The sequence below is a fragment of the Lolium rigidum genome, chromosome 5, assembly GCF_022539505.1.
Source record: "Lolium rigidum isolate FL_2022 chromosome 5, APGP_CSIRO_Lrig_0.1, whole genome shotgun sequence".
NCBI classification, from domain to species: Eukaryota; Viridiplantae; Streptophyta; class Magnoliopsida; order Poales; family Poaceae; genus Lolium; species Lolium rigidum.
In genome coordinates this window covers 72716283-72731771 of record NC_061512.1, presented here as the reverse complement: position 1 = coordinate 72731771, position 15489 = coordinate 72716283, and the positions used below count along the sequence as shown (strand labels likewise).

Genomic DNA, 15489 nt, shown 5'->3' with positions numbered 1-15489 from the left:
GTCAGAAACCCACCGGCGGGCAGCGACGGGCAACACGAGTAGAGCCGGGAGGCTCCCGGATCTGCGGCCGGCCCCGGTCCCTCCAAGCGACGGCCCGCAAAGCCTCGGCACGCACGTCCGATGCTGATGCAAGGGCGTGCCACCTGACCTATACCTGGTCAGGAAGGTGTTGGATGTGCCTCGCTTAGTTTCCTGCATAACAATGACCCATTGGGCTCTAGAGGTTCAATAAAAGAAGTCAATTACTGTGGAAACAGACCTGCTCCAAAAGTCATCTGCTCAGAAATAACTGAAAAAGGTGGGCGTATTTTAACTATGGGTGATAAATCCTAACCAGAACACAATATATGAAAACCAACAGAGGAATCTGAACTCTGGTCAAGTGTTGGTCAGTCAATCTGTATGTCAGAAAACTCCATGGGCTATAACATTCATATATCCAGTCCAAGATGGGAAACCAGTAACAGAACTTATGAGCTAAGAGCTGACCGGAGTAAGTCAAATTTATATGGATACAGGATGATATATCTGTACATTTCATTTGTAGACAAGTCATCAACTCAAAACTGATCATTCCATGCACAATACAAAGATAGCATGGAGAACCATCTCAAAAACTCGTCAACTCCGAAGTTAGGCAAGTCCACATAACCCACCCAATAACTGAGTTCAGCTCACTTGACCGCTGAAAGTACGAACCAGCTAGCGGTCATCTTTTCTTTTTTGGCGAATTCCCCTCATGTATTCAAAACTGTTTGAATCACTCCCTATCCCCAGTCTAAGCTGCTATATTGACCAGTATTGCACAGGTTTAGTCAGAGAAACTGATTACAAAGGTTCGGGATTGCAAGCTTATTTTAATTATGCTGATGGTGGCTGCATAGTTTATGTTATGGAAACATGTGGATAGAAGCTTAGTTCAAGGGCAATGAGTGCAGACTGAAGAGGGAACCCAAATTGTTGGAATGAAAAGAAGTACTTGTCAGTCACATATAGTAGGAAGTTGCAAAGGAAGGCTAAGAAGTAGCGCACCAGTGGTCTGGAACCCCAGGGAAGACCGTGGCAAGATACCTCAAAATGGCATGGCTGTCACACAAAAACAAGTGCAAGTTTGGTCAGAAATTTAGAGACAGAAAAGAGGTGAAACAATTAGCATATTCTCCAAGTACTAGCTAATTAGCAAGTTTTATCAGCAGCATATTTTTGGCAAATCAAGATCCATTCGAATTGATAATTGATACTGTCAACTGGGTGTACTAAAAAAAAGTTATAAGAAATGCAACGAAACAGTACACATGACTGGGAGGTGTAGCTAGTCTGACTTTGAACATTTATATACTCCCATATAGTCATATTACTAACTAATTAACGAGTTTGGTCAGGAGTATATTTCAGGCTGCAGTACAGGCCGTGTGATTATAGATGATGATGGTGAACAGATATATATTCAAGCTGCTACAAGAAATGTAATGAAAGGGTACACATGGGTAGACTAGATGATGATGAACAGGTAGCAGGACAAGGGTGTAGCTAGTTTGACTTTGAACAGGTATATGCGGAAACGTAGAGTATGAGAAATATGAGGTAGGCATGCACGGACCTTTCAAAGAGTTTGAACCTTCCATCGACGATCGCTGGAACCTGTCCCATTGGGTTGATTTCTGGAGAAGAACAAGTTTATTTAGTACTGAAGCTAGCTATAGTGAGAGACTTGAAAGTAAGTGAAGATTCAGAAGCGGAGGAGAATAAGGTAGGTGGCTTACTCTTGAACTCGGAGTTGAGGTGTTGGGCCTTGAGGAGATCGACGGTCACCTCCTCGAAGTCGATCCGATTCACCCTGCGCCTCAATAGCCATTAGAAAAGTGAACAAGATCAAATTAATAGGGAGGGGGAGGGAAGACGAACAACCTGCAGAAGATGATGAGGGCGCGGGACGGCTGCGAGAGGCGGTCGGCGTACACCTTCAGCAGCGGCATCGCCATGGCGGCCTGCCTCCTCAACAGATCGATCGACTAGCTGTAGCTGTAGCTGTAGCTGTAGCTGACTGTCTAGCCTCTAGTGAACTGTACTTCCTGTAGCGGAGAGCTGGAGAGGAGAGGAGATGAGGGGAAAACACACTCATGCGTACTCCTCATTCGTTGCGTAGGGAGTGACGTCACGGGCTTTTCTTGTGTATGAAGGGACAGGCAGACAATATTTTCAAACGAGGAAATCTTTTTATATTGACACTAGTAGCAAATATCTCGTGCTTGCATATGTTGATCTTTATTAAATGGTGTGTGGCTAATTCGGCGATCACAAATTTAGTTTTTAGTTAGATGATATTATCGAAACTCAGTTGTAATTTATGAGTATCACGACTCACAAGCAAATATAAGGATCATGAGTATCCGGAGTATATTCTCAATTGCAGCTAAAAGAAGTAAATTTCAATCCAATATAAAACTTATAATGCACGAATAACTAAGCACTAACTTTTTTTTTGATAACTCAAATATATTCGGTCAGCAAGCCGCCTCATTAAAAAACTTCCAGTCCCCTTCGATACCCTGGAAGGAAAAGAGTGCGTATGGAACTTGCCACCTCTCACATAGTAGTTACATTGTTCAAGACTATTACATCATTTAAAATCAAACTACGAATAAAATCCCGTGGATCACCATCCCAGCCAAAACTACTATTGCCCTCATATGCCAGATGTGCTATGTGGTGAGCTACCATATTTGCCTCTCTTGGACAATGATCAAACGAGAGTGATTTGAAAGCTTGTGCATGCATGAAACAATCCGCAAGAATTGCTGAATGAGGACTCCACACTTCAGTTTCTGATCTACAAGCTTGAATAATTTCCAGTAAATCTGACTACAGAACAACATTTTCCACTCCAAGTTTCTCCAAGAACACTAAACCTTGTTGCACCGCCTAGGCTTATGCGGCAGCTGCACTTGTCACATTAATTATAGGGCACCCATAACCAGCCAAAGCTTCACCCCGATCATTTCTCAAAACCATCCCCACATAACCCTCTCCATTGTCATGGTAAGAAGCATCAGTATTTAGTTTATAGAAGCCTAAGCCCGGCTTCTTCCATCTTATCTCTTTTACAGTGGTTTTTGCTGAGGATGCCGCAGCAAAGTTTGCCGTCAACGCTGAAATAGCAAAACCAGTAGAGGTTGGGCTAGTAACTGATTTTCCCTTCACCAATTCTCTTCGTTGCCACCATAGATACCAACACGTTACTGCAATAGACTCCACCATATTTAGCAAGCCCAGTACTTGAGTTTTATTCTGGTAATCTCGGATTAAATCTTCAAGTATAGAAGACCCAGATCTTTCCCCCAAAGATGTTTGTTTAATATAATCCAGAAGCCCCATTGCCTTCCAAACCTTCTCAGCTCGGTTACATGTGAAAAGCATATGTCTGATATCTTCTGCTCCCGCCATACACACTGGGCATTGTGGCGAGACCTTAATATGACGATCTGCTAGTATAGCTTTTCCAGGAACTACTCCATGCAAAGCACGCCAAATAATTTTTTTAACCTTACTAGGAACTTGCATTCTCCATAGCTTCTCCCAAACCGGATTATCAGAAAACTGCCCCAGATCATCCAGCCGTCTAGTTCGGGAACCAACTTGATGCTCCCATTCAGAATAATAAGCCGATCAGACTGAGAAATTGAAAGATTTTGTTTTATGCCAAGCAATAAAATCATCACCTAAATTATCACTCAATGGAATTCTCAACATTCTCTCTGCATCCACTTCCAAAAAAAACTTGTCTGATCAAATCTTCATCCCATGCTCCATTTACTGGATTTATTAACTCATCCACCTTTCTTAGGATGGTATGACCTCTTCTTGTATAGACCTTTCTTGAAGGGCTATTTGGTATCCAGTGATCCTCCCAAATATTGATGTCAGTACCCGATCCCACTCGCCAAATGTGTCCTTGTTTAAATACATGAATACCAGCAACAATGCTTTGCCATGTATAAGATGAACCATGTTTTGGCCCAGCCTTTAGAATATTTCCATCAAGATAGTATTTCGCCCTCAGAACTTGAGCACACAGAGATTCCGGTTGTTGAATAAGTCTCCAGACTTGTTTTGCTAACATTGCTAAATTGAAGCAGTGAATATCTCGAAAACCCATTCCTCCTTTTTTCTTTGGAACACACATTCTCCACCAAGCAAACGAGTGGAGTTTTTTTCTCATCCTCTGAATCTCCCCACCAAAAAGAAGACATAGCATCACTAATTTCTTTGCATAAACTTTTTGGCAGCTTGAATACCCCCATAGCAAACACCGGAATCGACTGAATGATTGCCGTAAGAAGAATTTCTTTGCCTCCCATTGACAGAAACTTCTCTTTCCACCCTTTCAATCTCTGAATAATTCTCTTCAACAGATGGACAAAGCTTTCACTTTTATCCAGGCCAACCATACTGGGTATCCCCAAATATTTTTCAGAGATTGCTTCAGTCATAATATTTAACTCATTGCAAACTTGAGCTTTTGACCTCCACATTTACATTTGGACTAAAAAAGATGCTACATTTTGCTTCACTCACCATTTGTCCAGAACTGGCACAATAGTTATCTAAGACTCTTCTCAATGAGGTTGCATTATTTAAATCTGCCTTCATAAGAATTAGAGAATCATCAGCAAATAGTAAATGAGATACCGATGGTGCATTCCTACACACTCTAACGCCTTCAATGCCACGAACCTCCTCTTCATGAACTAGAGCACTAGAAAGACCTTCTGCACATAATAAGAACAAATAAGGGGACAACGGGTCACCTTGACGAAGTCCCCTTGTAGGAATAAAACCTTCCGATTCTTGATCATTAAATCTCACCTTGTATGTAACTGAGCTTACACAAGCCATGAGTAGGTCAACAAAATAAGTTTGGAAACCCAGCTGAATCATCATTGTCCTAAAAAAAACCCACTCCACTCGATCATACGCCTTATGCATATCAAGTTTGACAGCACAATATCCTGCTTTACCCTTCCTTTTGTTCTTTATAGTATGCATGCTCTCGTAAGCAATCAAGATATTATCCGTAATTAATCTTTCGGGTACAAATGCACTCTGAACAGCTGAAATAATCTCATCAAGTATAATCTTCAGTCTTGCCGCAATCATCTTTGAAATAACCTTATATAGCACGTTACAGAGACTAATTGGTCTATATTGGGTAATGAATTCAGGGGAGTCTACCTTTGGGATTAGCACAATAACAGTATCATTCCACCCATCAGGGATGGCCTTATTATTAATTGCTCCAAGAACTTCACTTGTCAATGTATCTCCAATAATATGCCAACACTTTTTAAAGAAAATAGCATGCAAACCATCTGTACCTGGTGCTTTTGTATCTCCAATGGAAAATAGCGCCTTCTTTACATCCTCTGCCGTGTATTCTCTCAGTAGACTTTCATTAATTTCTCTAGTCACTCTTGGAGTAACTTTATTAATTAACTCAAGATCGGGTTTATCTACCTCTGTTGAAAACAGTCCAGCAAAATACCCCGAGATATGAGGGTTTAGATATGCAGACCCTTCCAGCCAATTACCATTGTCATCTTTCAGCTTTTTAATTCGATTTTTCTCCTCCTCATTGAAGCAAAATTATGGAAGTATGATGTGTTTTTATCCCCGTACTGTAGCCAGTTAATTCGGCTCCTCTGAGCCCAATGCATCTCTTCCATCTCCAGCAAGTTTTCTATTTCCTGAGATAACTCCTTCTGCCGGGCAATATTTTCAGATGTTAAATCTTCTCTTACTATAGCTTCCAATTTCCTTTGTGTCTGACGCAGATTATTCTTATTTCTTCTCAGAACTTATTTGTCCCATTTATGTAAATTTTCATGAATATGAGCTAGTCTGCCCGCTAAGGAAGAATTTTGTCCTAATGAACCAGTTAAAACCCATGCTCCTTCAACAATCTCCAGAAAATTCTTCTCTTTTAGCCATCTAGCCTCAAAACGCAATATGGCAGGCCCTTTTTCATCTGGTCTATTTTCATCATCCATGCTCAAGAGAATTGGTCTATGGTCAGACCTATAGTAATCAAGGTGTATCAAATTGGCATCAGGAAATTTTGAACACCACGTCTCATTGGCTAAAGCTCTATCTAATCTTTCCCTAATTTGTCCTCTACACCAAGTAAATTTGTCTCCTGTATACCCCACATCCAACAGGTGACAACCCTCCAAACAGTCTCTGAAAGCTTTCATACAACTATTTGGTCTTGGTATGCCACCTTCTTTCTCGAATGGATACAGTATGTCATTAACATCTCCCATCACCAGCCATGGTGAATCCCCAAATTGGTTTAATTCTCTTAACCGCTGCCAAGTGAGGTGCTTATCCTCCCACCTGGGTTCACCATACATCCCTGTGAATCTACATGCATTCTCTTGTCCACTTCCAATTATCACATCAATGAAATTCTCCGTTCTATCTCTTACCGTCAGAGTAACTGTTTGTTTCCAAAACAAAATTAAATCACCGCTTCTACCATCGCTGCACACAACCTCCTTGAAATCCATCTTCAGTTATCTTCTCAACATCTCTGCTGGGAAGATATCTAAATGAGTCTCAAGCAGAAAAATAACATCTGGGCTTCTACGACTAATCACGTCCAGTAGAGCCCTGATCGCCGTGGCCTTTTTTAGGCCACGATAGTTCCAACTTAGGATCTTCATTGCTCTCGGTCAACCTCCTCTCCAGAGGTCGCCGATATTTCATGTTTGGCTGGGTCATTGTCCGTTTTAGTACGCTTCACAATTGGGACTTTGCCAGGAGTCCCACTTGTACTCTCCTTTCCATTGTCCACCTTTTCTGCGTTAAATAATCCTACCATATCAGATACTTTTGAACCATCAGTAATTGCTAACATACTCCCTTCAGCTTGTCCCTCTCCAAAATTCAGCCTCTTCCGACCTGCACTTGATCTATTCCCTATATCCATGTCTTTCACAGTCGAACCATCCTTTGCACTATTATTCCAAACTTCATTATCCCATCCCATATTCCCTGACACATTTCCCAAACATCCACGACCTCTTCCCATGCTAGGTGCATGTCCTGGGGCTGAGCGACCACCACGACCAGGATCGCTACGCCCACCAGCACGGCCTCGACCAGCACCTCTTCCACCATCTGCCAAAATAAAATTTCCCCACTGTAGCTTGGATTCATCATGTACTCCGTCCCCACACTCTTCGTGCCAGTGACCGATCATACCACAATTACCACAGAAAGTTGGAAGCTTCTCATACTTAACTTGATACCATTCCTTCTGCTTATTCTTAGTCATCGATGCAAAACGTTTCAGTTTTTTATTCACGTCAATCTTAACTCTCACTCGAACAAATTCTCCAATAAAACCTGCTGGCAGCCTGATTTGAACTTCGACAATCTCCCCCATCTCTCTACACATACCGCGAATGATAGGCTCTTTTAAGAAATTGTCAGGAAGTTTCAGAATTTGCGCCCAAACAGAAACTTTGTTTAGCACAATCGATCTAGGGTTTTGGAACCCGTCGTATTCTTCCATCATCACCGCTTGATTTCTAAAGAACAAGGGGCCCTGTACCATTGCCTTGTTCCAATCTCCAAGACATTCAAACTGAACAGTGAACAGATTCTCCTCTACCCTCCTCCAGGAGACATCCTTTGCCGGGTTCCATGCCGATCTCATGTCAGCAAACAGAGCACTAGGGCTAAACCCACGGGTAGTGTGTACCTTTGCAATCGCCAACCACTTTGCAGCCGCCTGTGGTTCCTTGATCTCATCTTCCCAAACAAATCCCGAATCCTCTTCCTCGTCTAGGTTGAGGCGGTTCAGGAGATCGCCAACATCATCGCCCTTCGACCCGCTCGGGTCTCCCTTAGCAGTCGCCATGTCCCTCCGAGATAGACGGAATCCGATCAGCAAGGAAAAACTCCCGGCGGCTTCGCCGTCGGAGGACAGAAAAACCCTAGGTTTGAGACCTAGGGGACATGTTGAGATATATTAATTGTCAGCTAACCGAGAGTTAGCAAAACCGTTTTATTAAATGCTTCTTAGATCATTGACAGTTTCACCGTTCGAAAAGGTCCTCACCTGGCTACTTTCAAAAATTAAGAATTTGGGATCGCTTTCTCGTCCGGTCATGATACATAACAAATGTTGCGTTTTTCTTTATATTATCGTCCCGCGGTTGAGAAATGGTTATCTTTCTAGACATTGGTGTGCCTAGGTTAAGAAAATGCCTACTTCGTGCTTGTCATATATATAACCGTAAGAACCCGTTCAGACATCACGTAGCACGGCTCAATAGCAGAGAAATTCTTTGGCTGGCAGGGACGATATTTTTGCTATGGCGAGGTCTCCTACATCACTTTTTTATTGGATACTTGGTCCGCTCTCTGTACATGGTGTGTGCACTCAGAGATGAAAACACTTGGTCCACTTTCTATACATGTGGACGTGGGAAGGAAAGGTAAAAACAAACTTCCCAATCTCTCTTTTTTTCCTCGTGACGCCACCAACTTCGAATAGCGTAGACTTCTCGAGGAGAATCGGATAAAGCAAGAGATCATTGCCAAGGTGAAATGGATCACAATGATGGATCCAAATCGAATGGTCGAGAAGACTAACCAATATTGAGAGATTAGAAGGGCTGAGATCTTGCGACAAGAATGAATTGGGTCAGAATAATGGTAGGTGGGAGAATAGTCTAGCTTCACCGGCGACAACAACCACAATGGTGATGACTGATGAAGAAGCCAGTGTTGCGTGATGATCATGGACTCTCTTCTTCTTTTGGTCCTTGAACTTGCTCTGTACTGATTGTTACTTGTTCTATGTATTGGTTGTGCATTTGGTCTATAAAGTATGTATAAATTTAAGCTTGATTTTTTAGAAGGCTTGTGATTCCATAGATCTCAAGCCTTTAAATAGTATAAACCCTCGAAAGAATATCATGGTATCATTTAATCTCAGTCATCCAATCCCTAATTCTAAACAGGTATCGTTTAATCTTAGCCGTCCTTGTGTTTTACCCAAGAAAACATTTCAGCCTTGAAGGTCTATGAAAGCACAAGCCTATTAGAAATTATGCATTAGGAATGTTACTGTTCTTGAGTTGTGAGATTACCGGGTTAGTTTATATGTTTTTTTTTCAAAATGGGGAATAAAACCCCGTCTTCTGCATCATGATGATGCACACGGTCTTTTATTAAAAAATCCAGGAATACAAAGTTTATAACATCTCAATCATCGCCCAGAGCTGATACAAGAATCAACCAGCGAAAGAAACCAAAAGAAAGTGGACTACAGATCATTGTAACCGTCTACTGTGCCGTCAACCAGTCTGGCACAAGATATCCTGAGCGATCATCTGGAGCCGTGTGCATTCAGTAGCCATAGCATCCCGTTGTCCCTCCGGTGACAGAAGAGCCCACAACTGGACCCAATGTGACACCATATGGATAACCCGCAAAAGGTGAAAAGAATGTTTTTTGTTAAAAATAATATCATTCCTCGCCTTCCATATAGACCAACATAAGGCAGAAACCCCAATACGGATGAAAGCCTTAGATTGTCTATCAACTCCATTTAACCAATTACCGAACATATTCGTAATATTGGTCGGAGGTGGAAGAGCAAAAGTAAAATTAATCGTGCGCCACAGTAGTTTAGCTAAGGGACAAGTAATAAACAAATGTTCAATAGTCTCCTGCTCTCCGCAAAAAACACATTTTGTACACCCATTCCACCGTCTTTTAGCTAAATTTTCTTTAGTAAGCAACACCTTATTACTCAAAAACCACATAAATATTTTTATCTTTAAAGGAATTCTAACCTTCCACAGATATTTTCGCAAAAAGGGTGTATGGTCATTCATAAGATCCTCATACATAGATTTGATTGTAAATAGACCATTTGTTGTCAAACTCCAAACAAATTGATCATTATCATCAGATAAATTAATCCTCATAAGCTTATGGCATAACTGTAACCATAAAGTCCATTTGTTCCCCACCAACAACCACCTAAAACTGATATTCATAGGCGCTTGAGCTAACACATGGACTACCGTTACATTCTTGTGATGCATGATATTATATAAGGATGGATATTGTTGGGCTAACGATGTTTTACCTAACCAGATATCTTCCCAAAACCGGGTATTTGCTCCATTACCTATATTGAAAAAACCTCTACTAAAAAAATCGTCCTTAACCCCCATCAATTCCTTCCAAAAGGGAGAGTCTGTAGGTTTAGCTTTTACCTCAGATAAGGTCTTTTGTCTTAGATATTTATTGTACAACAACTCCTGCCACACCCCTTCCTCATTAAGAAGTTTATAAAGCCACTTACTCAATAAACATCTATTCTTGAGTTCAAGAACCTCAATACCTAGACCCTCTTGATCTTTGGGTCGGCAGACAATATTCCACTTGGTAAGTCTATATTTTCTTTTGTTTTCCTCAGATTGCTAAAAAAATCTGGATCTATAAAAATCCAACCTTTTCCTTACCCCAACAGGCATCTCTAGAAAAGATAACATGAACATCGGTAAGCTTGTTAAAATTGAATTGATAAGGACAAGTCTATCCCCATAGGACAATAATTTGCCTTTCCAGCATCCCAATTTACTTTCAAACCGGGTGTCCACTAAGTACCAATCAGAATTTCTAAGCTTTCTATAATGGATAGGAATACCTAAGTATTTAAATGGTAAGGAACCAGCATCACATCCAAAAATCTGTTTGTACTGGTCCACCTCATCCTCTGCCTTACCGAAGCAAAAAATCTGTTGACGTCAGAAACCCCCTGGCGGGCAGAGACGGGCAACACGTAGAGCCGGGAACAACTAGGGCTGCGGCTGGCCCCAGTCCCTCTGAGCGACGGCCCGCAAAGCCTCCTGGTCGCACGCGCCGATGCCAACTGCAAGGGCGTGCCACCTGACCTATACCCGGTCGGGAAGGTGTGGATGATGCCTCGCTTAGTTTCCTGCAGGGCACACACGTAAACGTTAAATACGAGCCTCGATCGGCTCTCATGTTATCCTGTGAATCGGCTCAAAGAGCCGATCCACCCATGATTCAGACGAGGTGTCCGAATATATGGTGGTCCTGCTTGATGAAGGTAAAGCTAATGAGATCTACGACGATTTAGGGTTTTCACCGCATAATCGGATCATCCTACTCACGATTGGGCCTCGCGCTCGCGCACGGTGACCGTAAGCCGATCCTAGACAGGGCCTAAAAACCAACACGAGGTTGATCCCCGGAACATCCTTTCTAGGGCTAGCAAACGCCACCCTACACGCCGCTGGATCCTCCAACCCTTTGTAAGGCCTAACTATTGCGGATGTTAAACTAATCCTTGACGAATCAAGGAGCAACCGTAACGGATCAGATCTACTAAACTATGATCAAGCGGGGTGCCGCCTCTACACCTAAGATAGGTGTAAGGGCGGCTAGACATGCAAGGGTTGCACTACGAAAGCATGTAATATGAAGAACAATGCTAACCCTAACATGTCTAAGATAACTACGTTGCTCGCCATCAAAAAGGCTTCGATACGAGCAACGCATGAACAACGTGGGCAGGCTTGTGCTGCCTAGATCGCAAGATGCGATCTAGGCAGCATGGTGCTTACCGGTAGAAACCCTCGAGACGAAGGAGTTGGCGATGCGCCGAGATTTGTTTGTGGTTGAACGTTGGTTGTTGTTTATTCCATAAACCCTAGGTACATATTTATAGTCCAAGCGGACTTTCTAACGTGGGAATAATCCCACCGTGTACGAGACAAACTCTAACTTTTAATCTAGATACAATCTACTATAATTAAAGATACACGGGCAATCTAGCCCAAATTCTCCGTGCAAGGCCGCTTCGGAGATCTTCCACGTGTAATCTTCCAAGCCCATCCCGATCGCGGCCCACCTCCTCGATTTGGCCAAAATCTGGTGATAACACATGCTCCCCCTGGTTTTGGAAATGACATTTCCAAAATCATTATGCTCTTCTTTCGTCGGGTCATGTCGTGGCGGAGCGTAACCGCCGCAGAATCTTCCATCATTACGCCTTGTCTCCTGGGCTTCTCTGTATGAATTGTCAATTTCGGCATCACGTCCTTGAGAACCGTCATGGCATTAAATCTCCACTACACTCTCTTTATTTATCTGTGCCAAACAGTTCACCACTCCATCCCCTTGCTCTGCTCTGTTCACCAAACCAAAAAACCCTTCTCTCCTGCAGCCATGTCTTCCTCTTCCTCCTCCGCTTCAGGCCTCTCTCTCCAACCGTTGCCGAAGAACAAGGAAGAGGACGATCCCCGCTCCGGGGCGCACCCCATCTCCTCTGACAAGGAGAAGAAGGGAGGAGAAGCGGAGAAGACCAAGGCCTCCCCCCCGCCGGGCTTCCGCCGAAGAAGCGCTCCCGCATGTGGGCGGACAGCGAGGACGACGATGACGACGAGGAAGAAGAAGATGAGGAGGAGGAAGATGATTCCTCCTCCTCCATTGGGTATCCTCCAACGAAGCGCTTCCGCAGCTGGGCGGATAGCGAGGATGATGATGATGACGAGGAGGAGGAGGAAGCTCCAGCCGACGGCTGGGGCAGCAGCGGCGAGGAGCTTTCCGGGAGCAGCGCCGACGACCTCGACGACGGCGACGATGAGGACAGCGACGATTAGTAGAGTAGGACTAGCAGTAGTAGTGCACTAGGCACCAGATCCCTCTTTTGAGAGCCATCGGCTCTTCTTGTAAAGCCGCTCTTTTGAATTAATGAGAATTGTTCTTCCAATTTCTCCTTTCATTAATCCAATTTCCATCCTCCCGCTTGCCACACCAAGTCCGATAGTAACGAATCGGGCTGTTACTGTTTCTCTCGACCGTGGCGTCTTGCAGTCCCGTAGCCGATGACTGTTCCTCGGCTAATTTGAGAAACCAATCTCTCCCTTTTCTTGCAGCACCAGCACGGTCCAAACCTCGTACCAGACGACGGCTTTTCCTTCCCAGTTCCTCCCTGAGAAGATCATGATGCGATAATAGCCGAGGTAACTCCAATCGGCTCTTAAAAATAGGGCACCTATCGGGCCCGTTGCCCCCGAGTCTCCGCCAAGGCAAAACGAGACGAGGATACGCCAATTAGCCGTATGGACCTGGGCTTGATCATGTCTGAGGGAGCTTTTTATGCAGAACCAACCGATTTGAACATAAATCGGCTTCCCAGGGCAGAGAGCCTTCAAGGGGAGCTGCCCCCCAAGCTTCTTCAGTTCTTCTTGCCGGCTAGATCGGCTCCTTTCCTTTGGTGGATCTCATGCAATCCATCCTTGACCTGATCTGCACGTCCAGGCTGCCCTTGGCATTGTTCTTGAAGAGAGGATCCGAGCCCTTAAACTACTCCATTGAGGAGTTCCTCCATTAAAATCTCCCTTTGTGCTCTATTGACCCTCTGATCGTAACAGTTACTCCTCTTGAGTCGATGGCCATGCATCGGCTTTTATATCCTTAAGTCGATGTCTGCTGCATCGGCTGTGCTCGAAAATTTTCGAATTTTCAGAATTTTTTTTTTACGGCCGATTTACGCATCGGCCCCCACACTTCAACACCCATCACCAAAGATGAGACGCTTCCACTGCATATCCTCGTGTTTCATCCACCTGGGTGCCCCCCGGAGCCGATTCTGTCAAGAGAATTGATGATATCGGCTCTGTTGGATAACATGTTGAACCCAGGCAGAATGGATGGTGAGGATAATTTTGGCCGATTGCCGGAATCGGCCTGCACGTTGCTTGCTCGGTGAAGGTTTTGTAATGTCCCTTCATAAATTTTTGGGGCCGATCACAAGGATCAGCCTCGCCACGTTTGCTCATTGACGTGCTCTTGCTACTCGTTCAGGCCGGTAGACAAAACCAGCCCAATCTCTGACTTTATCATGTTGGTGCGCTTGCTGTCGCCCACCTTGAGTGCATCGTGTAATCGTGGAGCGCTAAGCTTCGTCGGAAGAACGAGCACCATGTTTGTGCCAGCCGATGTTTCATCATCGGCTTTCCTTTGCTTGGGGCGCCACTCCATTTTCCGTGGACGACCCTCTTCATCCAGGGTTCGCTGAACCTTCGCGGCCAGATCAGGCCTTGCCTTCCTCAATGTATGCAAGTATAACCTCTCGGCTTCTTCCAGGCCGCGCAATCGTTGAACCCTGCGTTTCTGGGAACGGCTGAGTCCATCAGGGCACCACCTTGGCCGGTGATACCTGTCTTCTTCTTCTCCCTCGTCTACTGAATCTTCGAGATCTTTCAACCGAGGGGACTCAGCTCGTTTGCTTTGTGGCGGGAGAGGTCCTAAGCGCTCGAACACGGACACGTTGGCTGCCTCCTTCTTCTTCCGGTTGCATTCTGGGCAATTGCCGATTGTTGGCAATCGGCTCATTCCTGAATCCCGAGCGGTTCTGAAGAAGGGACAATCCCAAGTGCTTCGTCCTCGTCGTCTCGCTCGCTTGCCTTTCCCTTGGCACAACGCTCGTGCTCCTCCTCATCGCGATTATGCTGACGGTGCCTTCTGGCTTCTCTAGCCAGACGATCTCTTTCATCATCATCGCTGGACCGTCGGCGTTGGTCGTACTGACTCACATACTTGTTGAGGAGGTGATCAGAGAGAGGTCGCTGATATCTTATGTTCTTCACTTCTCCCTCGCGTGACGTAGCGCTTGCCGTCTTGGCGGAGCCGATCGCGTGGAGCGGCTTCCTCTCGTATCTTTGCTATGAGAGCAGACTGCCCTCATCTCCATTCGTGCCAGCGTGGTGTCCAAGATCTACCATATTGATTTGGCACGAGAAATCCGGCTGGCACCCTCCATGGTAAGTACACTCCACCATGTTTACGGCGGGGAAGGGGTGTGTGTCGACCTTCATGGCGTATTGGTTGAAAATCAACCGTCCGTTTTCTATCGCCATTTGGATCGCTGCCGCCACACCCTGCGGTCGTTGGTGGTGTGGGAGAACGTGTTATGCCATTTGCGGTACGGCTTTCCGTTCAGCTCCTGCGCCGTGGGGATCTTGTGGCCTTCGGGTACCTTTATGTGCTTCTCCGTGAGTAAGAGATCAAAAATCTGCTCAGTCTTGGTCACGTCGAAGTCGAACCCTTTTGGAGGGCCTTGTGGCCTCACCCATTTGCAGGTCACGGGGCCTGTCGCTCGAGTCCATTCAGCCACTGCTACCTCCTGATCTCCCATAGCACCTCCATCTTCGTCTGCCTCGACTAAGGTCACCGCACGCTTGAATTTGTCCTGGTAAACATCTGGGTGACGCTGTTCGTATGCTGACAGCTTCTGCACCATGTGCGCCAACGAAGGGTAGTCTACTTGGGAGGCCACGTCCTTGATTGATGATGAGAGACCCACCACCGCCAACTCGACTGCTTCTTTTTCACTTATATGAGCCGAAAAGCATCGGTTCCTAATGGTCCTGA

The 15489-nt window shown here is 44.8% G+C and overlaps 1 protein-coding gene across 1 annotated transcript; it reads right to left on the bottom strand.

Annotated features, from left to right (window-relative positions):
• Positions 1–203: 203 nt before the first annotated feature.
• On the bottom strand, positions 204–2128 carry LOC124655022 (glutathione S-transferase T1-like). The gene is made up of 4 exons (XM_047193996.1): positions 1909–2128; positions 1764–1837; positions 1601–1661; positions 204–1086 (listed from the first exon to the last, which is right to left on the bottom strand). The coding sequence occupies exons 1-4, from the start codon at positions 1980–1982 to the stop codon at positions 1017–1019; spliced, it is 279 nt and encodes a 92-aa protein (XP_047049952.1). The 5' UTR covers positions 1983–2128; the 3' UTR covers positions 204–1016.
• Positions 2129–15489: the final 13361 nt, after the last annotated feature.